General features: G+C 43.4%; 2 protein-coding genes and 1 non-coding gene across 8 annotated transcripts; 1 reads left to right on the plus strand and 2 right to left on the minus strand.

The window, feature by feature from the left end:
* Nucleotides 1-1106: 1106 nt before the first annotated feature.
* LOC131592646 (polymerase delta-interacting protein 3-like) lies at nt 1107-16947 on the minus strand. Of its 6 annotated transcripts, none has more exons than XM_058864293.1 (9): nt 16741-16947; nt 13093-13480; nt 9861-9956; nt 8198-8293; nt 6215-6397; nt 5279-5356; nt 4575-4704; nt 3646-3712; nt 1107-3305 (listed from the first exon to the last, which is right to left on the minus strand). In XM_058864293.1, the coding sequence occupies exons 1-9, from the start codon at nt 16797-16799 to the stop codon at nt 3131-3133; spliced, it is 1272 nt and encodes a 423-aa protein (XP_058720276.1). In that variant the 5' UTR covers nt 16800-16947; the 3' UTR covers nt 1107-3130. The 6 variants fall into 6 exon arrangements, with proteins under 6 accessions (XP_058720276.1, XP_058720274.1, XP_058720273.1 ...); XM_058864291.1 differs by having other exon boundaries at nt 9861-9959; XM_058864290.1 differs by having other exon boundaries at nt 13084-13480.
* Nucleotides 16948-17162: 215 nt separating this feature from the next.
* On the plus strand, nt 17163-17311 carry LOC131573924 (U12 minor spliceosomal RNA). Its single transcript, XR_009276301.1, has one exon. It is a non-coding gene; the product is annotated as a U12 minor spliceosomal RNA (small nuclear RNA).
* Nucleotides 17312-20314: 3003 nt separating this feature from the next.
* Nucleotides 20315-26761, minus strand: LOC131592588 (uncharacterized). The gene is made up of 8 exons (XM_058864186.1): nt 26353-26761; nt 24926-25162; nt 24410-24478; nt 24034-24123; nt 23373-23553; nt 22646-22741; nt 22060-22134; nt 20315-21003 (listed from the first exon to the last, which is right to left on the minus strand). The coding sequence occupies exons 1-8, from the start codon at nt 26616-26618 to the stop codon at nt 20767-20769; spliced, it is 1251 nt and encodes a 416-aa protein (XP_058720169.1). The 5' UTR covers nt 26619-26761; the 3' UTR covers nt 20315-20766.
* Between the last annotated feature and the right edge of the window lie 3 nt (nt 26762-26764).

Consider the following 26764-nt stretch of genomic DNA (forward strand, 5'->3'; position numbering starts at 1 on the left):
AAACAAAAAAACCTTTACAGACGAATTTGTAATGGAAGACAGGACCATTTCAAAAATACTGAAGCGAGATTAATGTAGGTGACAAAATAGGACATGATTTGGAGAGTTGATCCAACCAAATATCAAGTTAATGAGCGTTATTGGAAGGTACATGCAAAAGCCATGAAAATATACCAAACTTGCACACTGTGGCAGCATTTCAGAAGTCCTCACATTTTTGAAACAAAAGAAACCCAAAACAAACAAAAGAAACACCATTACAAATTACCTACCACCTGTCCCGGCCAGGCAATTTAATGTCTAAATTAATGCACATTAATTCAGAGTGCAAACAATTAGTATTTCATATGGAAGTTCGTAATTTCTATCAGACCAGAAAGAAAAAAAAAAACAAAAACAAAAAAACCCACAAAAATATAACCACGTTGCATGAGGATAAATGTAGCCAGAAGGTGATAGGTTTGAAATCATGATTAGCATGACAATTGCAGGATGTCCATGAGAAACTGGAGAGCCAAGGTGAACTACCTAAAAAGGACTGGGAATAACCTGATAAGAACTGACAATAAACAGTTAGTTTTGATTGAGTGCCCAACAGAAGAAGCCATGCAATGGTGCATTAAAGAGCTGACCAAGACCAGAATACCAGTGTACACCAAGACACTGCTCTAAGACAAGCCATGGAGTGGTGTTTGGACAACCACTTAATTCACCAATTTGTAAAAAGTAAGAATATGTTGTCATAGATAACAGAGCTATGTAACGGAGCAGAAGGTAGTTCTTCCAAGGAAGTATGTCAATGCCATCAAAACTCTCAGATAACCTAAACATAACCCAGAATTTAACAGTAAGTTAAAATGCATCTTCCTATTTGGCTTTTCCAAAGGACATGAATCTATTAATTTACAAGATCCTTGAGTCTCCCCATTCTTTCAGAAGAGGCAAGAGATGCACTCACAATACATGTCTTCACATTTACACAGCTTTCTGTCTAGCTGGTAATGAAAGTATCCCACTTCATTTAGAACAGGTACCCTGATTTCAGAGCCATTTTTGCTATAAAATTGCTTTTTAAATTACTAGGTTGTCAGTAACAAAGGCCGCTATTTTTTGTCCTGTAAAAAGAGAATTTTAATTACATGGACACAAATGGCTTCAATTTAGTAGCAAGAATCAGCTGCTAATTTCTATGATCCAGATTAAAAGGTAGAGGAGTAACAGCTCTCTCACCCATAAGCTCCTCTTGCTCTTCATCACATTATCAGTTTTGAAATTTCTATGTTCACCTAGAAAGCACAATTGACTCAATATTGGAATATTACCACTGAACTTTAGTTGCTTCACATCATCTAAAAAGGCTTAGAATCCACTCTGTATAACAAATGTTTATTCAGAAACAGGTAATACATTATCTTCTCCAACCCCTAATGTTTCCTCCTCCCCCCCCCTCCCTTTTTTTTTATTAAAACACAGGTATTTGGTGGGCAATCTAAAAAAAGGAGAACAATAGCTGTCTTAGGTCCCCTCCCCTACAAACATCCGCTGTTCACATGAAGCACCCTACCAATCATGGTGTCACTGGCCTTCAAACCAAAGAGTACTCCAGAAAAACAAGTCCTGCCAAGTCCTTATTATTTCCATGGCTAAAAGGGATACAGTGAGATAGAGGAATGGTCTGCACAAGCTAGATAGAAGAAAGAGCTCTTACAGAACAAGAAAGCAAAATAAACATGGGGTTGTCCAAGAAACAGAGTCTGAACTTACAGAAGCTACTCAGCAGAGCTGAACAAAATGGATTAGGTTAGTCTCCCACCTAGTAGGATCAAGTTCAAACCCCAACCAGATTCTGGAAGTCGCTCTCAGCTTTTGTCTCTTCCAATACAAATTGAACAAACACAAACGAGTGGACCCACTGGGACTTTCAACATCCAAGGCGCCAATGCAGGACAAACAATGAGAAGTACTGGAAGTGCCACCTAGTGGCCTGTCACACACACTCGCTGGCCCACGCCACGTCCTCGCCGCCCTGCACCGGACTTGACGCTCTTCTCCCGTGCTCCTTACACAGCGCTAACTGCCCTCTGCTCCTAAACCTCTCCCTGAAGCCACACACTGCAGGAATCATCCTCCAAATCCAGGCATGCCAGCAGCATAACTGCACAGCAGCCAAACAATGCCCAAATAGCATCACTCAAAGAAACGAGTTCTCAGACACAAGACTTTGTGAAAAGGGTCCCAGGTCCTTCCATTTTATAGGAGACTGGCTGAGTTAGAAGGCAAGAAAGAAACTCATGTCCATGCATCAGCAGCAGGAGGCAGTTTAGTCTAATGGGAGTCAAACAGCTGGATTTCTTCTACCTCTGAGCATGACTGGTTCTTAATTTTTCAGTCCAGAAAGAGGAGAGCAACTGAGCCTGACCCTCCAGAGTAAATATATTCCTTATACAAACGCCAGAACAACCCTCCAGCACTACCAGAGTTGAAACACCCCTGCCCACAGCACAATGTCTGGTGCACTTGTGCATATGTCCTTTCTGCCTGATGTCTCTGTTGGCACACACTGCTGGCAGCTCGGCTTTTCCTGCTTTGTCTCAGTGTCCCAGCTGCTGAGCAGGAAAGTGTCCAACAGCCAGAAGGAAGAGTTATGCCACCAAATGCATACAAGTCCTTTCTGGACGGAGCCCAACCTGCCTGTGCACCCAGTGCAGCAACTTCAGAAACAACGTGGTGCTCTTGCCTGTGGACAATCAAGGGGATGCACCTTTTCGTTAAAGGTCAGTCAGAAGAAAAGAGAAGGAGATCACCACTCCTTCCCTCGAAGTCTATGTGCACTTTTAATGGCCACCGGGGGCTTTGGAGTAAAGGATGGAGTTACATGGTATATGCTTGGTAATACATTACTGGCAGAAGGGGGAGGTTATTCTCTTGGGAAAAAAAAATCATGGAAGAAAACTCCAACTATGAAAACAGAAAGTACACACACAAGAGAAAACACTATTGTACAGTAAGGTAGCGATCATAGAAAACAAAAAATTTCAGGATAGGCAAATGCAAATAACATCTGCACTCCTGCACTTTCCTCATCCCCCAACTTATATGTGTTTTCCAGTCCACTGCTTGCTCCCCCCTCTCAGAGTTTAATTTTGAATTCTGTGGGCTGCACAGAGGCAGAGACCCCTGAGGATTTAAAGAGTGCCTTCAAGATAGTTTCAGGGTCCACTTCAGCTGGGGGATTTGAGGAGGCGCTTGCACTTGACCGGCGTGGTTCCCCTTCCTTCTTCACTGAAGGGGTATCACTCAGTCGGCTAGAAGATTAAAAAAAAAAATTACTAACAAAGGCAGTATTTAACCTCTCCTTATGATAGATAACTTTTAACACTCTGTCTGCATTTACTGTTATCAGTATTTCCCCCTTAACAATATCAGAGATAAAGGTTTTAAATATGCTTTTCTCACAAGAAAACGTCCTCATTTCAGATCATTTTTGCACCTCAGGGCTGAGAACACTAGGCAGTCAAGCTACATTGCACTCCACTCATCATATTGTACCACAGAAGGGGAGAGAAAGAAAATTCATGGGACAACGATTCTCAAAATAGAACCTGCAAAAGCATTTGGACCCTTTCCCCACTGAAGGACACTTACAGCAATATAGGCTGGTCTGAGGTGATGACATTCCCATTCATATGAAGATTGCATTTCATTGGTTGGCCTAAATAAAACCAAAATACAAAACGTTCTATCAGAATTGGCGTAAGGTAAGATCCTTGAAACATCACACAACAGTGCAAGCAATAGCGTTCTACAAGCTGGGGAAACATGAGAAAGAACAGATGATAAATGTCTTGTTGCAGAATCAGAGCAACAGAAGAGCCACTGAAACACTCAGTACTGTATGAAGAATCATTCTAATTAACAAGTTACACTGAAGTATAAAGCCCTTAGCAGAGACACAAGAAGATCTCTCAGTCTCAGCTGTCTGCTCCTCATCTGACTTCCATAACATGTCACTCATCTAAAGAAAGAAAAAACACCTATTTCCAGCTAAAAATGAACAGTTCAACAATAATTTCAGTTTAACATGGTTAAAAAAATAAAATTGCATTATTGAAAGTTTATGGAGAATCTAATACTGTTTTACAAATCCAGTTCAAAAGGTCTCTGAGTACACCCTGGAACTATTGCAAATACTAGTTTTACTTGTACTTTGCAAGCAGCTCTGTAAGCAGGTAAAGCCTTCCTAAGGACTACGCAGCTCTTAGTACTAAATTAGAAACACAAGAAATTTCATTTGAAAGTTAGGCCAGACTCAGACCGATCAGGACCCTGCCTCCAGCTCTGAACCTTCATTTTCTAGGAAAATGCGGGTGGGCTTTTTATTGCATTTAAATAAACTGTGCATATATTCAGCTAGTTACACAGCAATTAGTATCTTATCTAGCTCTTTAATTGATTTTCTGGTATTTCTCTCTTGCCAGCATATTAGCATCTAAGATGCTTTTAAACCTTACAGTCAGGTGATCAAGTCATTCTTGATTTATTTATCCTACATGCAACTCTGGCATCAAACTTACCATCTAAGCACCTGTTGTTGTATTTCTTATATGCTGTGATAGCATCTTCTTTCTTCACAAATACTACCTCAGCCACTCCAGGGTGCACCAGCCTGGCTCGCTTCAGAGCGCCACACACACAGAATAACTCCTGAGGGCAGAGAGTCAGTCATGACCATGGTCACACCAAAGGCACTGCATGAGAAGGGTTTACTCGCTTCATCACACCACCCATCCTGCTTATTAAATACCTGACAGGATCTGGACACTATTCTTACTGCATTTGTTATGGTGTAAGTACTTGGCACGATTAGCAGAGACTACACAAGCAGGGAAGTTTAGGGCCAGTACCCAATAATGTTTTTCACACGGGAGGACCAGATTCATGCTCTGCCCGGTGAGAATGGAAGCCCCTAGATAATTTGGATGGGGGCATAAGTTTGGGTAAAAGAATCACTTGGCATGAACTCTTCTTCTAAGTTATGTCAGGTATCTCAATATACTCTGTGGGATTTCGTCCCATGTTCTTAAGTATGTGGTTTTTTTAAAAAAAAATGTAAACAAACCCAAATCAATCAGGAACCCTGGAAGTTTTTGCACGGACAGTAGATCCACATCACACCCCTCTTCACTGCATTCACCTTAGATCAAGTGATTTATCAAAAGAGGAAGTATAAGGAAAGGAAGTGTCACTCATGCACAGTTTGGCAGCAAGCAATACTCACAACAATATCTTCTTCTGTAACTCGAGGATGCAGATTATTTACGGTCATCTTTGTGCCTTCCAAAGGACTGAATGCCAGCTGCCAACACAAATAAATGCATCACATGGAAAAGGTCAGAAATACAGCACACAATATAGCACAGCAGAGAAAGCAATAAAAAGTCACTAAGGGTATGTCTGGAAATTTCTGTACAAACACACAAAGGAGAGAGCTACAGCTAGTAATGGGAAATATCAATGTTTACTACAGCCCAGCTCATCTGATGGCAAAAAAGAGCTCCTTTTCTATGCTAGTTTCTTTCTGAAGTAACTTTTCCACTCTTATTCCCAAGAATAACACTAACTTAATCTGCATACCCAGTACTCTGGTCATGCCCACACTTTTAACAGCCTGTCTCTGTTGTACTCTACACCAGTGAGAAAACCCCAAAATACAGCTCCAGCCTCTCAGGAGCATGCTAAACTCAACACACCTAGGAACACATAGTGAGCTACTTGTACCCAACATCAGGCAGTTTGGCAATGCAATTCCAGGCAGGCTGTCTACAAATTGCCTGGGAGGTCTCATGTGTACATGAGAATGTGTACATTTGGAAGAACTCTTTTTTCTCCTTGCTAGCTGCAGTCAACATACAACATATCAAATAGTGTTAAAACACTACTCCTGGGGACATGAAGGGCACCAAGAAGTGTCCAAACAACAACTGCCATCTCCCCATAATATAGATTCCTCCAGGACCATGTGCAGGGAAAGGATGTTTAGACTAGTTTCAAATTCTTGGAACATGGACTGCAGTTATCAGAATAACCTTGATGATGTCCCAGAACAAATGGTGCAAGGCAGGCAGAAGCAGGCTGCTCAAATGTCCAATGAACAGCAAGTTTCAGATGTTTCAGAGACTTCTATAAACTGCATTTTCCCCTTCCCTGAGCTCACCTCAACAGGTGCTGGCTCTTTCGGAGGCTCTTCCTTTGTCACTAAGGTCCGGGACATGTTTGTCAAGGCCTTTGCCCGCATAGGAGGGGGAGGTGCAGGTGGAGCTGTGTATGTATCGTTCTGGACCACTTTAGTCAGGGGAACAGTCTTGGACAGAGAGAATTTATTGCTGCTCAGACCAGTCTACAGGAAGAAAAAAGGAAGTATCTCAGATCTGCAGCCTACAAAAGCCATCACTTTTCTTCAAGCACCACCACCAGAGTATTACTAGTATGCACTAAGAACTGCATGCCCTTCCCAGTGTCAAAACTACTACAGTGCTGGAGACTTTCAAAAGTCTCTGAGAAAAAAATAAGTGAATAGTTTCTGGGTATAAACATAAAAAGGTATGTTTATCCAGAAAGAGCCCTTCTCTCATAAGCACATTTTGGTTTCATACTTTTCTTAAATAAACTTTAACAATGTAATCTGAATTTGAAAAGTTCCTTTCATCTGAAGATTTTCAAGTACTTTACAAAGTGTTCACAAAGATTGCTCATTAACAGTAAGATTGAGAAGCCCCAGAACAAAAAGCAGTAATTCCTCACAATCATCAAGTTAGGGCACACAAAGACATGGAACTTAGGCTGAAATAGGTGAGTTTAAAGCCAGACTAAAACTTGTGCTTGGAAGCTGCTGTGAACACTGCAAAGAACAAATTTACTCCTCAAAAAACCCTTGTAAGATTATTTGAGAATCACAAATAGCCTGAAGCTCTATTCTGAATACCTACATCAGGAAATAAATTCCTGGGGTAATCACTGCACTACAGTGCCTGCATGATGGTAAAACCACATGAATTTGCTTTTCCGAAACCAGAGAATAACTTAGTCTAAACCTATGCCAGGGCTAACTTCAAAGACACGTTAGGTTGGCAAGGGTCTTATCCAGATAAGCACTAAATATTCAAGAATGATGACTGCACAACCTCTTTGGGTCGCTGTGCCAGATGCTGATCAATACTGTGATAATTTCACCAACGAGAATTTATTTTGCTGCAGCACATTTACTGGTTTGTCTTCTCCGTGGTCTGTCCTGAAAAGGATCTGGGCTTTGCCTTTTCCAGGCAGTCCTGTCCACTCTTTGCCCTTTCCAAGCAGTGAGTGTGGATGGATCTCACTACGGACTTCTCAGCCTTGAGACTCTCTCAGCCACTCCTCATGCATAACATGGTGCAGCCCTCTGCCCACCCTGTTTACTGGTTCCAGCCATGTCTTTCTTGTATTGCAGAGCCTCAAGATAGGCAAAGAATTCCAGATGCATTCTCAAAATGTCAAACAGGAATGATTATCTTCCATGATTTGCTGGCTATGGTTTCACTACACGTACAGCTAGCCTTTGTTGCTAGAAGGATGCACTACTCACTCATTCTTAGCAGATCACACAGGAGGACCCCCAGGCTCCTTCCTAGAAAGCTGCTTTCTAGCCAGTCAGTTCTCAGTTTAAGCTGCAGAGGGTCGTCCCATGCCAAAAGCAGGATCTTGTATTTGTCTGTACTGAAATTCCATCTACTCCAGAGCAACAGTCCTCCCCAACAAGATGCCTACTAAGATTTTTGCACAGCAAGAGATTTCCTGCTTTGATGTCCAGTCTCCAGAAGCAGCAGAAAGCTTCCCTTGTTGGTTTACTCAAACAGTAACAGGACAGGTTCAGTGCCCTTCCTCAACAAGAAGAAAGTCAAGAGCCAGGATGCAGCAATCTGCCAGCAGGGCAGAAAGCACACATTCTGGCTGCTAAAAGCCCATAAAACCAGTTACCCTAAAAGAACTCTGTTCCAAAAATAACAGTAGAAGCAATGGCACAAAGGGTGGGGTGAAGAGCAAATATTTGAGGAGAAAGCATCATATACAGATTTTAAAAGAACATAAGCCCTGTAAAGACACAGTCTCTGTGTCCATGCAATGTGAGCATGGCATGGTGGGGACTGTTCAGATGATCTCTTACTGAGTTGTGCAGGAAACTGTTTGTGGTGGTGATTTTCATCTGTTTGCTAGGAAGGGGAGAGACGCTTTCATCATCATCTTCTGTGTCATACAGACCCTGAAGTGAAGAAGGTAATAGTTTACATGCAGGTAGATTTCATTGAGACATTTCAAAAATAGGTAGTTTTCTCCTGCCTTCAACCATCTTCAGCTAATGAACATGATTACACTGGATTTTAGTTCTAGATATACAAGTCCATGTCAAAACATCACTATGAAAACAATCATTCTTTCCAAAAACACCACAGTAAAACTGTTTCCCTAGATATACTGAAATTACATACAGATTCTTCTACTCCTGGACTTCACTAGGACTGCTGAAGCTACATTAATGGAATAAAGCCTCAATGTCTTCTAGCACCCTCCTACCTTTGCAGCTGAAGCCTGTGCATGTGATTTTTTAATTAGTTTGGGAGTGTGTGGCAGGTTTGGTTTTTTTGTTTGTTTGGAGTTTGGTTTTGTTTTTTTTTTAATTAAACGAATTCCTCCTGAGTACACCTAAACCGAACATTCCTTTTGAATAGCCTGTTTTCCTTAGTACAGAACATATCCATCTGGCCCTAGTAAACACTGCACTAAGAGCATTACTGAATGAGTAATTAATTTTCCAGTTCAACTTAACACTCATAGCCTCATAGCATGTATTGCTCAACTACACAAGCAGTTTTCTCATTGACTCTAAATAACATGAAGAAAACGTCTAGACACATATAGCAGTGCCCAGAACACAAGAAATCACAACTGCAAACAGCTTCCCATTGATTCAGTAAAAAGGTAAAGAAAAATGGAGGGATTAGCAATAAGAGCTTGCAAAATCAGTGGGTTGTCATAGTCAGCAAGATTCTGGTTTACAAACAGGGAAGTTGTTCCAGTCACAGAAATGCTATAAAGGAAAAAAAAAAAAACCAAACCAAAAATGGACAGAGAACAGAGGAGAATTGTGGAGAAAATAAAAGAGCTGGGAAAAACACTAGGCATCAGGACAACGGACTTGAGTTTGAGACAAAATGAAATGGATTCCATGTTTACAGTGATGAGGTCAGAATAATGAAGACACTTCCTTAAACAACAGCATCTGGGATAAGTAAGGGTAGCAGGCCAGCATAAAGGTAACATACACAAATAACTGAAGTTACTATAATCATGGCAAAAAAGTCACCTGACATGATATTGTGAATGCCAGTTTTCCAGTATTTCATGCAATACTTTACATGTATACACACAAAATAACTTAAGTAATAAAACCACACAATTTTTCCCTGAAAGCACCCAAGGTAGTAAGGGGGTTAAACGGCTGTGGGCCACGACAAAGGTCTTTAAAACTGATCCCAGAAAGACAGTACTCTAGGGTCTTTCTCAAAATCTGCTTGATAAGGCCCAAGGGAACTTTGGAAGTACATCAGAATGCTAATTAACATCATTCCCTATCAGGATTCCAGCAGCGGCCCACAGCTGGGATTTCACAGGAAATCACCCTCTCCCACCTCACTGCAGCACATTTGACTATGTACAACCACATCCACTCTCCTAATCTACTTAAGAGTTTTCTTTGCACCTGCCAATGTTTATGGACAGATTTTCTTCCCTGACAAAGGTAACAAACAAAGTACAGAGCAGGTACACACCTGTTTATGTGTATGATTGTTCACCACATTAATCCTCATTCCTGCTGGATGAGAGTGTCCAGGAACTGCTGGATGAGAGTGTCCAGGAATGGCCTTCTGCTACAGTTAGAGATAAAGAACCAAAGCATTAAGTGCTACAGTCCATCAGGTCCTCATTTCAGAAAATCAAAGCTTTAGTTGAATACCCTGAGATCACTTAAATGAAACTCACCTTCCTGCTTTGAAATATATATTACCACAATATGCTCTTAGGTAACACCTGTATTTCCTGTGATACGGTCAGCATGAGACAGCTTCGCTTAAATTAAAATCTAAGGCCACAGGAAGAAAAGGATTCAAATTACTTAGGGTTCAGTCCAAGATTATTGGGAAGGAAAGATAAATTCAGTCCTGTCAGGACCGACTAGCTCTACATTTCTGCCAATACAAAACCACGAATGGATTAAGTCAGAAATGGGATAAGTATCTCTTCCTTCATGCTACAGGTAACTAAACATACATATCTCCATCAAACAAAAGGAGAAGTGTATACTGCCCCTTAGCACTAGAGCTGGAATAAAATAATGCACAGGGTAGTGTAGCTGCCTCTTCTGCAGTCCAACAGGGAAACCACCACAGAAGTAGCTAGGGAATGCAGCTGTACTAATTGATAACTGAAATCATGCAACAACACCCTTAAAAACGTTGTCCTTCTGCTTTCTGAAAAAGCTGGAAGCTGTCCATTAAAGAACAGATATTCTTGCAAAAATAGTCCACACAGGTAGTAAAATCTTCAGATTTGCATGTTCTCTCGACTGCTACTTAGACCATAGCACCTCATGTTTCAATTTGCTAATCAATTCAGAAACAAGGATACATATCTTACAGGAACAGCAGCAGACCGACAGTAATTTTTCTGTTCCAAAGATTTTTCCTTCTCTATAACAAACAAGACTTCAGGACAGCACATTTAGAGCTGTGTGCTGTACCTTCGATCAAGATATACTAGTTTGATTCTACTTCCACATTTGGAAAGATAGGAGGGTCAGGGGCAATCTGGAATTTCAGTACAAGTATTTTAAAACATTTTTAGTTAATTGCTCATGTGCAAGGTTCTGTCTACAGTCTGAATTGCCATAATATCCTATATATAAATATATATGCTTCCATGTATAAATATCACTGTTTGCTAAATGTCACTGTCCTTGTGTGTGTATATGTTTATATATATGTATGTATAATGTATGTGTTTGTAGAGTTAGAATATATATTAGTTTGGGTAATAAGTTGACGATACGGGGATAAGGGGTGGAATGTACCTGGGGGGACTTTATGATGCTTGTATCCCAAATCATCTGTTCTGTTTACGCTACATATTAAGTTCTGCACCTTTAAAACTAGTTTTGAGAGCAAAGGGGAGGAAAGAAGAAGCACACAGTTTGTTTTCAGAAACAGCACCCACTCCCCTGCATGCTTCTCCAGACTCTGCTGTCTGCAGCAGACAGACAGCAAGACAGAGCTCTCCTTTGTTTCTAGTTAGTTTTTAGCTAGCTGAGGCAGAAAAATTCCCTGGTCTGTGTTTTGTTTCTTTTTTCTTAAATCTGTTCAAACCTACTCTTGACTGAAATCCCAACAAAACACCAAGAGCTCATACCTGTGGCCCACCAAAGCCTGGGCATCGGCACTTTCCAGCACTAGAAAGACTGATAAGAGATGGAATGAGCCAAGCTACATCCCACAAAAAAGACTTTTCTGAATTTGCCATCTCTTCAAACAGCAAGCTGTTTCATTGTTTAATACTGTACATTTTTTTTATGCTTGCAGATACTTTGCTTGTTAAATAAACAGGTTTTCCACTCTTCTCCACTAAAATATTTTCCCAAACCAGTTGCAAAAAGAGCTGTTTAAATTTACTTTCTAAAAAAATCCCATTCTGAAGTTTTCTCCCAAATTTGCCCTAAACCAAGACACCTGCACTTTGTTGTCTAATAAACAGAAAATACTATTGGTCAAACCAAGTAACAAAAAACCCCCCAAAACACCAGGTTAGAACAAACAGCTACTGCACCAAGTCTCTGTAAACTACTTTAATTCCTAGAAACTTTGTAGAAAATGGTCTGTTCCTCATGGCTGATGCTGGTGATTTGGCTTAGGACAGCAAAGAGTACTAATCACCCTCCTAATTAATGGCTGCTGAACAGACTGCTCTACTGCTCTGTGATTAGCCCCTCTTACTCCTCTTACTCAGGAGTCCTTTCTCTTTCTTACATCAGCCTGGCAGTAAACCTGCAGAGTAGTGGGAAACTTCCTAGGCTCATCTGCAGAAGAAACATGTTTGATGTTCTTCAGCAAAACCCACAGCTGAACAGAAAGCAGACTCATCTAGGCTCTCAACCTGATGACAATAGAACACTGGTATGTGTAAGCACAATGCTCATTTTTGGGAGGATGAAAATGGAAGAGGTAGGTTAGGAACCTCAGTTACGTGGTTGTAGACGTAAGGAGCAACCACTCGAACAACAATCTTCTCTTCTGATTCTACCCATTGTACTTAACAGACACAGTTCAACAGGAGTTGTTTCTCAGAGACGCTAAGAATCAAGTTGCTGTGCTGCAAAGTGAAAGCAGAAAACTGGCCCAGGAAATTAGCAGGTCAGGGTGATTATAACACAATTGAAATAAATCTTGAGCCTCAGCAGGAATGCTTCATGTGATCAGGCAACTCCCTGGAAATCAGGGCTTTCCTGAAAACCAGACAAGTATAAAAAGAGAAAACTGTAGAATGGCTCATCGAATTTTAAATTTTCTTAGATACAAACATAGCTGCATATTCTAAACTGTTATCCCACCACTAGGATAAACCAGTTATCTATACAGGACAATCCACTGCATCAGACTTGCAAAGAGGGGCAGTATGACAAAAAAAAATCTGCATCATTTTGTTTGCATTCAGGTAGGAAAGAGACTACTTAACCATTCAAGACATCTCCTTTAATGCTGACAGGAGTTCTGCCTTAGTCTTTTTGGGCCCAAAATTGAAATGAAAATTTAAATGCAAGGTGTGATTCTACAGAAAGTCCCAAACAGCTGCAAGGACACACAAAAGAATCAGGATCCTACCCCACAGGCTGGAATGAACTGTATCATTGTTGCTTCTATTGTAACCATATGAACATATTATGAACTGTCTTATCATTTCTACTGAACTGCTGTAGAGTAACTGAGAAGCTCAGAGGTGATTCACTTCACCTACTTGGATAGTTTTGGTGATTTTCATGGCTGGATTTACTGTCCCCATAGCTGGGCTGATAACAGCTGGAGTGCTCCTTTTTAAGCTGATCTTCTCTCTGGCATCCACCACTTTGGTCACCTTTTCAGCAGCAACACTTTGCTGCTTACGGGAATTCAACATCTCTCGAGCATCCTGCACCTTCCCTTTGATTTTGAACCGAGCGTCCTTTTGAACCAGTTTTTCTCGAGCATCTTTAACCCCCAGTTTGTGCCGGGCATCAGTGAGTCCTATCTTCTGTCGGGCATCAAATGTCCGCTGGAAGCTCACAGCTGGTGATGATCTATTCAGAAGATTTTGCTGGATCCCAATGCGAGATCTTACACCTCCAAACACCGGCCTTGTGTTAAGTCTGGGGGGAAAAAAAAGAAAAAGAAAAAGAAAAAAGTTTCAGGCATTATAGGATGTGATACAATGTCAATAAAAGTATTTGTGTTTCTGCAAACAAAAGTTCATTATTACTGTGCAGAAATCCACTCTGGTTGGATGTCTAAATACAACAGTAGAGCTCCTAAGCTGTTTTATGCTGGATTTTACTTTCTGTATAAACAGCTTCATGTGAAAACTTTACAAACTCCATCCTTAAGCTCACATTTACAAACTAAAGGGTCTGATTTCAGCTGTGCTAAGTACATTTAAACAAAATTCAACAACTCAGATACTTTGGGGAAACCTTTGAAGACAAAGAGGAACAGGAACAGACTTTCTAGCTTTACAACTGAACAGGTCTGCTAAAGCACCTTCTGCAACACAGTAATACATCCTGATACGAAGGAAACATGGAACTACACATGATTTCAAGAACTTTGGGCAGCAAGTTCAGATTTGTGGGAGCACAGCAACTTGAATTTTAGGATGTACAAGCACCAGTAACAGTCTAAGTTCAAAACCACCAGTTTCAAGGTTGATTAGATTCAAGAACAGTCATTGGTCAAATTACTTTTTAACATGACTGCCTCTTCTTTAATCTACTAAAAGAACTACTGCACTTGATGGCCTTTATTTTCTAAGCACATCATTATCACAATACTGAGCAAAGAAAGACAATAGCCCTCTAAAACTACAGTATTTGTACTTGTAAACAAGTATTCCTAAAAAGCAGCATAATATAGGGTGAAAGCTAGAACTACCTTCTTATTACAGGTTTCAAAGACTGCCCTAAGAACAAAACCAGTTTATCTGTTTTTTAATGGAGTTCCTCTGGTACGTATTTTTAAAGTTGGTTTTTTTTTTTCTCATTGGGTTTCTTTGCATTAAAAAAGGAAAAAAAAAGAAGAAAAAAAGTAAAAAGAGAAAAAATATTATTGCTGTTGACTTTTTAAAAGCCAGAATAGAGGGCTAGAGTGTTCATCTGCTTTCAGAAACGTGTTGCCCAGTTTTATAAAGTCTAAGAGTAGATACCTAGAATTTGTTGTAATACTCAAAAGGTTAGTATCACAGTATCAAATGAGGATGTAGTTTCAATTCTTCATACACCTTTACATCAATATCTCCTGATCTAACTCCACAACCTTCACATTATTTACAGTCATGTATTTTCAGTGGAGAGATCTTTAAAAAAAACTCCAGCCAGCCAAGAGATGAAAGACTTAACCTCTGCTTCTGTCTCTTTCATTCTTGTGTCCAGATGTCAGGAAAGCTGGGACTGGAGTCCCATTTTATTACCTATCTAAGAGTCCTATGGCTGCTCTCTCATACAGCAAAAGCAAGCCAGCTAGAAGAAACAGGAAGATTATTAAGACCATCTATGAAAATATACCCAGAATACAGAAGACTAACAGTACCTATGAAGCAAAAGACACAGAGCAAGACCTTCCTTGCAATTTTAAAAAGCATTTATTTAGCCATGTTGAAAGCATGTAGCTGGAGCACTGCAAAGGGCTGGATCAGAGGCTCGTGAGAGAGGTCAAAGTAAAACCAGCAATGTATGTACCAGCATTTAAAATACGATTAGTTAAGACTGTTGATGACAAAACCCAACGTAATAGGTTAAGAAACTGTACCGAAGACTACACCATTCGTGAAGAGTTGTCTTTATGCTAATAAGCAACTCTCTTTCGCAGACAATTGCTTACCCTACAAGAGCATTAACTGCTCAGGTATTTGTGCCACAGCACCTGAAATAAAAGCTGATCTCAAACATCTTATTCACTTTTCAGGATTCCAAGCTCTGGCTTGAATATGTTATGCATCAGTACATTTTACAGGTGAAAATTTTCCTGTTATTTCATCTAGACTACTGAACTGCATGAATATAACGATTTAAGTTTACTCAGTTTATCCAGCCTTCACAAAGCCAAGTTTGCTACCTCAGGAATTTATAAAGTGAAGTAAACATGACATACAAGAGGAGCGCAGGGCACAACAATTCTTACAGTGCTACGGAGGGATTCAGCTCATTTTGCTCAGCAAAATAAAAGCAGAAAGAAATGAGAGTTAAGGAGAGATTTGAGAAGGGATAAAGGAGGTACTTAGGGCATAGTAAGCAGCCTAAGACTCTTCCAAATATGCAGGATAACATGAATGAAAGCACAAAGCCAAGGCCTTGTCTAGACTAGGATTTAAATATGTTTGAATGTTTGGTAGTATGTATTAGCAGGTAACTTTCAGAATATTACTCTAGACGTGTAAGTGTATACACATTCAGAGTTAAAAACGAAAACCAATAAATTAATTAAAAACCAGCAACAACAACAACAACAAATCCCCAACAAAGCAAGAGCACACTGAGCTAACGGAGATGGGGGACAAGATCTTCACAAACATTAAGAGACTATGGCAAAAGGGAAAACGAAAAGCTACCGAAGGAGAATCCAGGTAAGAACTGCCAACTGTGGCGGTAAATGGCCCAGCCTACACTGGAGACATCTGCCATGCAAAGAAATAATCTGACCTCACAGTTCTTATCTGCAACATGCTCCGCTTCTTCTCAAGTACTTCAAACAATCTGTCAGAGCACCACTAACCACGCTAGAGGGTCGACACCTTCCGAAGCCCGGGCAGCGGTGCAGCCGAAGCCCCGGCAGCCTCCCCCGCGCGGGTGCCCCGGTCGGTTACGGCTCCCCGAGCAGCACCAGCGCTCCCGCGGCTCTCCCACAATGCACCGAGCCGCTCCCAGGAGCGCGGCGGAGCCCCGGGGCACTGCCGGGAGACCAGCTGCAGCCCGGCTACCGACGGGGCTCAGGGCCGCCGACCCCGTTACAGGGAGCAGGGCTGGGTTAATCGGCGGGGACAAGCACGAGGCAGCGGGGACAGTGCAAGTCGGAGGATTCAGTGAGACAAGAGACGGCGCCAGGAATCCCGAAAAGACCGAGATGGGATGGGCTGGCGAGCGTTCCTGCCCCACCGGGGCACCGCCAGGCACTGGGGCCGAGATGGGGGCCCGACCCCCGCCCCGGCCCTGAGTGACGGCCGCCGCCGCCAATCGGATCGCAGCGCGGCCCCGCAGCCCCGCGGCCCAGCCAATGGGAACGCGAGGGCGGGAGCAGGGCCGGGCCGCGCCGAGGCAGCCGCGGCCCGCAGCCCACGGAGCGGAGCCACCCGAGGGGACACACGAAGAACGGCCGGGGCCCGCCGGGCTCGAGGCGCTGCTTCGCCGTCCCAACCGCTCACCTTCCCTTCACCGTCACACCGCGCTTCCGTATGAGCTCGTCCAGAGACAGGTCCGCCATCTTGTCGCGGCCCCGACGATGAGACGCAGCGAGCGAGTCCCGGAGGTGACACCGTACGACTTCCGCTCCTCGCCCCGCCCCAGAGGCACGGCGGGCCCCGCCTCCGGCTCCGCCCGCTGCGACGGGACGCCCCACAACTCCCCGCGGCCCCCGGGCCGTTCATTTGCATACTGCGCGGCACGGCGCGGCCCGGTTCGGCCCGCGGCAGCGGTTCCGCGGCGCGGAAAGGGACAGGGGCAGCGGGCAGAGGTGGGGACACTGCAGGCCAGGTGGAAACGGTGTCAGGCGGCGTGCGGCGTTGCTCGCCCTGACCTGTGGAGTTAGTGCAGAGCAATCTCCCAGCGGCGCGGCGAGCTGTCCGTCATGCCTTAAACTTATGAGTAAGGAAAATAACGACCCGGGGTGACGCCCGGGTCCTCACTCCGAATGTGAGAGGAATTTTTGCGCGGGTACAGGTCGCCCCTGGGTGCCCCGCTTACTTCGCGGGATGCCCGGGTGCCGTGATCTGCCCGTCCCTCCGTGCCGCCAGTGCCAAGGACAGAGCTGCCGGGCCGGGGGGTGGCGCTGCTCCGCCGAGCCCTGTGGGGCGGGACAGCGCCGCGCACCCAAACTCCCACCCTTCCAAAGGTCAGGAATATTTCGACCTGTGTTTCTCTTTGGCTCTGTTCGCTCAGTGGCCGTAAGGGTCTTCACGACGCTTAGAAATAAATCACCCAACCTGCCTAAGACATGCTTCACGTGTCTGCAGGAAGCAATTCCTTTTCTGTTCTTCTGAGGGAGCAATTACACCGTTTAAAATCAAGCTAAGAATGAAAGGGAAATGGTGCCTTGTGCAGCTCGGGCAGCAGCATGACCTGCACGGCTGTGGCTCTGGGCCTCACTGCGGGCTGCGGTGCTGTTGGGGCTCCCTCAAAAAACCTTTTTGCAGCATATCACAGCCACAGTCTCTCCAAAATGCAGTTCTGCTTCCTCCCGCAGCTCTGTGGCAAGGTCCGTTTGTGACCCCTTTGCACCCCCGCTGTTCCCCTTCTGCCGTGTCCCCAGCACGGCCTCCTGACCTGCAGTAACCCTGAGGCATTGCCGTGCGAGCTGCAGCACCCCTCGTGCTGCTGTGGAGCTGGCGGCCAAAGCACATTTCATGTGGGATGCAAGGGAAAGCTCCTGGCAGACTTCAGTTTGGGAGCTGCCAGGGAGGCCGAGGAATGCAGAGGAGACTTGTGCAGCTGAGGTGGCTGCTCACAGCCACACAGGCTCAGGCTCCCACAGCACTGATTTCCTCTCAAGAAGCCTTTGTGAGCCTGAAGTCATACCAGCGGTGATGCCAGGTTCCTGCTTGGTTGTGCGCTGGTGCTTGGTCCAGCTCCAGGGTGGCACACGTCTGAGGTGTATAAATGAAGGTACACAAAATACAGCCCTTTTTGTGCTGCCTTTCTGCAGCTGCTGAGCTTGATCAAACTGAGACGATGGGGTGGGTAATGTGTGACATTTGTTTTACTGTTGCAAAACCAACAGGCAACATTTGAGCAAATTCATTTGACTTTTAAGAGCAGCCCAAGTGGTTCCAGACTAGAGGGCCCCCTAGCCAGTATTCTGTTTCCAACCTGCAAGGACCCCTGTGGAGGTCACTTCCAGACACCCCACAAACCTTAGTGCTATTTGTGCAGCCACGGTATCTTCCGGCAGTACCTCCACTCTCTGCTTCGTGGTGAGCCACATCCTGCTGTTCATTTAGTTTCCATCAGCTTAGTTCTTGCAACTGAAGCTGAAGAGTGCATATGTAGCTGCCATCCATCCTTTCTTCCACCTGTGATCCCTGAATTCCTCTTCAGTCCAGGCAAAGAATTCCAGGCCTACTCAGACATTCCTTCAGTGAAGCTCCCTTCCCTCTACAGGCTCCCACCTTCCCATGTTAAGTCTTTGTGGGAGGCTGATTAGGGGGCATGAGTCATGCTGTTGTGCGAAAGGAGGGGTTTAAACCTCAGGAACTTCCTCTTTCTGGGTTTCTGATTGTTTTGCTCTTCCTCTTAGACACAAGCTGTAGCTCAATTTTCACAGGTTCTTCATGGTTCTTTCTCTGAGCTGTGGATGAGAAGTCAAATATTTCTTCCAGGAAGGGCCTGGGCCTCTGCTTCCCTCTTTGTGGCTGGGAGAGGGGGAAGAGTGTAAGCAGCAGCAGAGATCTCCCTGTGTAGGGGTCTCTACAAAGGGCTCCTTGTCCCAGTGTGCTGCAAAACTTTCAGGTCTGCTCTTGCTTTTCCAGAGGCAGATTCCTTAAGCATGTCTCCTCCATCTGCTGAGACCCCACGACAGGGAATTCTGAAGGAGCTGGAGGAGAGGAGACCATTTCCCCATCTCACACCAATTTCCTGTTAAAATATTTCTTAGAAAATTATGCAAAGGGTATCCGGACATCATATTAGCCTTGGGATGGTATGTGGTACAGTATCTGCTTTAAAATATTGCCTCAACCTCAAACATCAAGAACTCGGAAAAGAAGTTGTGTTGGACCATGGACAAGATGTTGTCCTTTGCACCAGGAAATGCGAGAGTCTGGCAATAGGGGAATTTGATGCACAGAGACACTGCACAGTGGCTGTCAGTGGATCTTTGTTGCTAAAGGAGAAAGTACCTGGTTTGTAGTGAAAGGTTAAAAATCCTCTGATTATAGCAGTTTGTTCACTGTTTCAGGACTACTGTGCCCTAGGTCTTTTAGTCTTCTGAAGACTTTAAACTCAGTCTTTGAAATAGAAGGTCTTGCAACATGAGTATTTTAGCCTAGCAAAAATGATGCTAAGGGGAGAAAAAATAAAGGAAAGGACACACATGAGGAGATGCAGAAGTGATGAGCTTCAGAGATAAAACGGATGCACAGCATAGGACCAGCAGACCCAGGGACTTACAGAATAAACTTAGGCTAAAAATTTTCTAAGCAGGTAACAAATAGAGCATGACAGTTTGCCATATGTGTAGTATTATACCTGTATAATCACATGGCATTTGGCTCAGGGTCATGCTGAAACTTCTGCTTACATGTACTGGACAACAGCCCTGTCATTTATCTTCTACAGCCTGGAAAAATGAAATATTAATGCAATGCTCATCTGAATCTGCAACATTATAAAAGGTATGAAAAAAGAGAAAGTAGTTCTTTTTTTTTATGAAAGTTGTAGGAAATACAGTACATATGTAATTTTTACTTCACCTGTTCTATTCCATAATGTATATTTCTATTAAAGGTCTTTCACAGTCAGTTTCTCAGAATAGTCTGGTTTTCTAAAAGCCAATTTTCTTGCACACACCTGGATCCCAACTCATGTTGTCTGTGACCTGCAATATGCTTAGGGAATACTGAATTCCTGAGAGAAGTAAAGCAATTTGCTTGCAGAGAGCTGCACAGAAATCTGCCTTTCTTTCTGGAGGCCCATTGAGTGAGAAAATCACAGGGAGTTTGGGCAGCCAAGGAAACTGAAGGACTAGAAAGAAAAACTGGAGAAAAGGACTTGGCAGGCACACAGTAGAATTTAAAGTCTCTTTTTATTTGGTCATTCTCAAGTTGCTTACAGAATACCGTGTCACACAAAATCACATAAACATACACTTGCCTCACTGCATACCTCTTATGCCATGGAATACAACTTTTAGAGCTCTTTGGCCCAGAGCTGTGGCACATGTGTAGCTGAAGGACCTTGGGAGAGGTAAATTGTACAGATGTGAGAAAGCAGCTGAGTGCTAACAGGCAGGTGGCACCGGTGAGGAGTGGTGAGGAGACAATTGGAATAGCTTCAATTTTTAAAACAGGTTTGCTAATGATGATTTATCCTAAGTGTCCCATGTGGGGGATGTCTAACTTACTAGCTCTGAAAAGCAGGCAGTTCATGAGAGAAAGAAAAGCAGAGTATTGCACAGGAAAAGTTTCATCTTCTTATATCTAAGCAAGTAATTAGCCTGACTGTCAAGTCATTCTCCCTTAATCCCAGACTACACCTTTCACAACAACTTGTTCCCCGCATTTCATTATGGGCCACAGAAGTGATGGTTTTTTCCAATACACAGAATCTTTCTTGTCCACGTGCTCTGAATACTGTATGTCCATCTTCCAGTCAGCTTTAACTGGTGGGTCCTGAAGAAGCAGCAAACAATAAATTTGGCAGCACTGCAGCAAGAACTGTGTTTCATTTCCACTTCCTGTGTGAATGGCAGTTTCCTGAAAATCAAATGAGAACAGCTTTCAAAGCTTTGTAATGTTATGTTGATGTGTTGTTACGCTGCCTCCCTGCTCTCATTCTGTGCAGCTGCTCCACAGGAACTAAGCACTCAAGAATTTCACTTGTCAAAGCTGCCGGTACTGTTTGAGTGGGACATGCAGGGGTCCCAGTGTCACTTTAAAGGTTCTTTTATTTACCAAGTCCTGACTTCTGGATTGTGCCAAGTGTCCAGCACCTTTCTCTATTTCCTCCTAGAGAGATCTGCAAGGAGTTTGGTAAGATGAAGCTCTTGGAAAAGCCCAGCAAGCTGCAAAAGGAGAAAGCTCCTCTTTGGAAGTTTCATATATCTGTGCTATGGATATGTCATATCTTCACAAAAAAAGCCCACTAGAGACTAGTCCGTGTGGATAGCAGGTGTCAGGGCTCTGTGCACATCAACAGCCTCTGCATGCTTTCCTCTGCCTTCCCAGGGGTTTGGCTGCTTGTGTTCAAGGTCAGCTGAGATTAAGTACGAGCATTATGACCTTGTATTCAACTCCTGCAACAGCAGCCACGCTGGCAGAAAGGGTGGTGTGAGAAAGAGTTATGAGAAGCCTCATCTTCACCCACCAATCGACCCAGCAGCTGAGTGGTGGCTAGGTGCTTGACTGAGCTGAGGTGGTGGGATGCCTGTGCCCAGCCTTGCTGGTCCTGACCCACAGACCAACTTCAGCTTGGTCTTGACCTGGCTGGTCACTGTGAGCTTGCCCAGTGGTCACCAGTTTGTGGCTGACGCTGACCACCACCACTGACCCTTTGCTCTTTGCTCTTTGCTCCTTGCTTGGGTCCAGTAGGGCTGTGCCTTTGTTTGCAGGGGCACAACCCTGCCTGTCCTGTTGTACTTCCCTTACAAGGTTACATGTACTTGAGAATATTTTGGGAGTATATGGGCTGGAAGGACCTGGCCACAAGTGGAAAACAGCCTCATGCAGAAGGGAGACCTCTCATTTTTTAAACAACAAGCTGCACAGACAATTGAACCATTGCCCCGTTTCCTGGGCTGTATCTTTACTCACTTGAACAATCCTGTAAAGTGCTGAATTTTCACGATAGCGTTGCCTGAGCAGCTTCATTATGTCTTGCATCATCACCTACAGAACAATCAGAGCACAAAGCAGACTGTTATCATGTGGTAAGGCAAGCACTGGGAAGTTTTATTTCTCATATTGGGTCAATCAGTAACAGAGAAGTCACTCATTTCAGGCTTTGGAGGAAGGTCCCATAAAAGCAACACAGGGCTTGAAAATACTTTCTGCACTCATGTGTGTGCCTCATCCAGCTGGACAATTCAGATATGCAGTGTGTGGCTGTGTATCATGGGATACAGAACCATTTAATTTTGGAAGGCTCCCACAAGGATCCTCAAGTCCAGCTCCCTGCTTCTTTGTGGAATAGCTTAACTCTTAGAAAGACCTGGTTTTTATCCAGTGCTGCTCTCATACCTAGGGTTGCTAGAGCCTGGCTTTCTACACCCCCAGCCCTCTCAGCTCATAAGTTATCCAGTGTCATTGCTGACAGATTTTGAGCAGTGCCCTTAGTAGAAGCAAACCTCTAAATGAATGGTAGATGCTGATGGCTCTTGTACACAGAAACATAAAATACCTTGATCAAAGTATTATTCCCAAGTGGAATGTCAAAACCTTTAATTATGGCATCTGTTCTCTGTTGTATATCTTTCTCACAGGCATCAAACAGCTTCTGCAGTGCAAAAACAACAAATGATTACAGCATCAATCACGATGAAAACAGAAGTGTAGTGCAAAGCATGTGCTGAGAAAACATCTGCTTTAGAGTAAATTGTAGAGCTGCTGATTGAAATATGTCTTCAATAGCTAGGAAACAAACAGTTTCATTGAGCTGCTTGCATTTTGGAGCCCATCCTTCAGCATCCATGGGGCCTTATCATCACAATCAATGCTAATAATGGCCTCATCTCAGTCTCGTCCTTTAAGGTAATACCACTTTGGTTTTTTCTTTCAGATCTCTCCAGCATCACAGCAGTGAGTAAGACATCAAAATGAGGACTCCCAACTATCAGTTCAAGCACTAACATAAGCAAAGCATATTGTTTTCCCACTTGTGCTTAACAGGTGTAAGAGATGGGGCTGGTATTTGAGTGTGTGTGCCCTTCTGAAAGGCAGGAGGAAGAAGGTCACTGTCACTTTGATCCCTACAGCATTACACAGGCCTAGCTGGGCTGGATAATCAGAGACCTAAACTTAGGCCCCAACACTGTCTGATACAAAAATACAAATGCCCAAAGGCTGCTATATGGCTACATCATATTGATCTGATAAGAATCAGATGGAGAAAATGGATGTGAACAAACCTTAATGGCACGGCTGCCTTCTTTATATGTCCAACGGTAGGGCATGGAGCTCCTGACTTTTTCCCATTCCCGTAGCCGGAGCAGCTCATATCTGTCCAGCACAGCAGACAAACGTGAAGGGTCATTGATGTCCTCAGAGTGTTGGTGCATGACTATTGCTTTAGCCAAGAGCTCTTGGATTCTAGGTCAAGAAGGATATTAAAAAACATATCCAAGTCAAGATGAAATAATGAGTGAATGTAAATATTTTACTTATGAAACTGTTTCATGAATCCCATGTTTTCTACAATGCACTTCTCATTTATATTATATAGCTGGCAAGCAGCTTTTCTGTGGAAAACAGTGCTTTCTCAGCTCAGTTTTGCATGATCACAGTAGAATCTGACCAGAGTGGCATGTTGATGATGTCATTGTAGACTGGTTTCTTTTACTCTTTATTTAACTGGTTACCCTGAGAATGTCTTCTTCCCTTTGCAGAACAACTCAAGCCATCTTCCAGAAGTCAGTTACAAAGAGATGCTGGCAGGTTGAAAGCCTGGAGAGAAGGTGTCTAGGCTGTCTGGTCAGAAATAGAGTCCCCAAGGACTGGAGGAAGCAAGAAGTATGCGGCTTTTCAGTGTAGAAACACACACTACGTCTGAAATGTGAATAAATACTTTACCTTGCCTCTAGCTTTTTGATCTTCTCTTTCAGCATCTTATTTTCCTCTTTCTCCTCATGCTGTATTTGGATTGCCCTTCCAGGAAGTGCTCTGAAACAGATTTGTGAGATCTCTTTATTTGCACTTGGACACTGGCACAAAAGTGCCTCCACTGAATAATCTGAATTCAAGGAAAAAAGCTCTGAGGTTGGAAAGTGCAAGAGCATCCAGGAAAAACTCCACGGGAGCTGAACACCTCCCCTAAAAGCTCCCGCCCAGAATTTATGCTCAAATCAAGTGGGAAGCTATCTACAACAGAAGAAACAGAGGTATGGTTGTGAGGATCATCATGATTTCCCCCTCTCACAATGATTATTAATATAAAGAATCACACCACCTGTTGTGACTGTCCAGAAGGTGAGCATAAATAGTTTCAAAGAAAGTTCTGTTCTCATTGTGCATCCATCTATAAGGGGAAGAAAGAAAGAAATAATAAACCACAATGCAATCAGTGGGCAAGTATGCAATAAAGTCTTTAAAAAATGCACAAGCTAAACTTCCTCCCTCCAATTTCTGATCAGCCCATGGGGAAAAGAAATATAGAGACCAAAACTTGTCAAGGCTGTTCTTTGCCAGAGGGGTGGTTTGTGATTCTGTGAGTCAATACCAACAGTACAAATAAAATACTCCCAAAGTATAAGATCTGCACGTTACATGGAGCAAATCCAACAGCTTCTGTAAAGTGGCCCTGGGTTCCCAGTACAGCCTGGGCAAAATTTGTTGCTAATGCAGAGCCCTCCCTGTGTCTGGCTGATTTGTAATTTTCTGTCCCAGCCACCCTAGTGTGCACCAGCTACAGTTCACTGTCAAAGGCCACACTAAACAGTGTCATTTCTGGTCACTGGACTCTCACAGTATTTTGTTGACCATTTCTTTCAGAAATTCATCTCTTTCCTTTGCGTTCTTGCTGTCCATTTCTTTCATAATTTCAAATATTTCCTCTTTTTGTTTATTGTTCGCCTCTTCCATCATTTGCAACATTTCCTTTTTGTATTTATTGATGTTTTCTTCCATTATTTCAGGCATTTCCTTCATGTTGGAAGTCTGGTCTCCATAGGCTGATGGCTTCTGTGAGGTGTCAGATGTATGTCTGAGGGAAAAAAGAAAAGGGAACTCTTATAATGAAGGGTGGTAAGAACACATCCTCAAAAGAAGTACTTTATAATAGCCAGTCCTGTGTGCAGAGGCTTCATGGCTACATCCATACCCGCAAGCAGATCAGAGACAGGACAGAGGGTGCGCAGGGGCGCAGGCTTGGCACAAGTGAGTTAGCACTCTCCCAGATAATGCCTGATACAGCTCAGAGGACTCCACAGGCCAGGGCATGCCAAAAACAGGAGAGTCTGACTAATCATTAGTTCTGGATAAAGTGGCCAAGATACAAGGACAGTTTTCTGAAAAACAAACTCAACCCAGACCTGCAGAGAGTGGGGAACAGCAAATGCAGGTAACTGTTCTTTAACTGTTCTGCTAAAACCAACTTTGCAATTTACAAGTGTGGGTTTTTTTAATAGAGGAGTACAAAGCTCTGTGTTCTCAAGGTAATTTTTTATTTGTACAACTGCTCTGTGTCCTGTTTCCTCACGAGGATCCCAAATGTCAACTATTAATTGTACAGAGACAGTCCCAGATTAAGGTGCTCCTGCAGCTTGGATCCAGGTGGAACAGAGACCAAGCTTGTCCCTGCAACCAGATGTCAGAGAAAGCCTCAGCATGAGTCTTTAACTTTGGTTTATGCCAATAGAAGGCTGCACTGCTGCTGCAAGGGACTGTGCTGCCCTTCCAGCTCAGCGTCACTTCCTCCCACTGAAGTACATTTTGGTTTTGTTTACTTGGATTGGTTCCTTTCCGGTTAAACAATTTCAGTTTCAGTCTTTCACTGAAGACACCATCTTTTTCTTTAAGCTCAACAATCCAGTAAAAAATATACATTTTAGTCTGCCTTTCCCTGCAAAATTGATGAGCTCAGAGTCAGAGCCATGAAATCTCAGATCCTGTCACACTCTTTATACTGTTCTTTCTAGTTTCTCTTCCTCTTGCATCACTTTAAGATCTGCCTCACACTTTGGAGTTGTTCTTGAGCTGAATTTGGGGACAGTAGCCATCTCTGTGATGGCTGGAAAGGTTAGGAAGTAGAAAACAGAGCTCTTACTGAAGATTTCACAGTCAGAAAATGTTTGCAATTCAGCACTCATGCAACCCTTCAGGAAGCTTTCTAGAAATTTTCAGACCTAGGGAAATTAAAGAAGTTTACCCAGAGACACCCCCTGTGTAACCTACCTGCTGCTTTGTGCAGTCATCTTGCTGGGATCAGTGTCCCCATGCTGACCTTCCAATACTTCTGTTCCTCTGTTGCCAGAAACATTGTGTGTGTGCTGCGATTCTATTCCTCTGGAGTCAGAAATGTTGTATGTACTCCACACTGCTCCTTGAGTGAAGCCAGAAATATCAGGTGTATCAGACATTTCTGTTCTTTTGGAGCCAAAATCGTTGCCTATATTCCACATGTTTCCGTTGCTGCAGTCAGAAACATTTGGTGTATTCATGCTTTTACAGTAGCAGCAGCAGAAGCCGAAAATGTTTGTTGAAATGTGTGGGCAGCCCTGAGGACTGTCGATGCTGCTGGGAGTGCAGAAAGCTACTGATAAGAAAGTTCCCTAACAAAGGCACTTTGCTGTTAAATAAAAACCAG

This window comes from Poecile atricapillus, chromosome Z (genome assembly GCF_030490865.1).
Source record: "Poecile atricapillus isolate bPoeAtr1 chromosome Z, bPoeAtr1.hap1, whole genome shotgun sequence".
In the NCBI taxonomy this organism is placed as follows: domain Eukaryota; kingdom Metazoa; phylum Chordata; class Aves; order Passeriformes; family Paridae; genus Poecile; species Poecile atricapillus.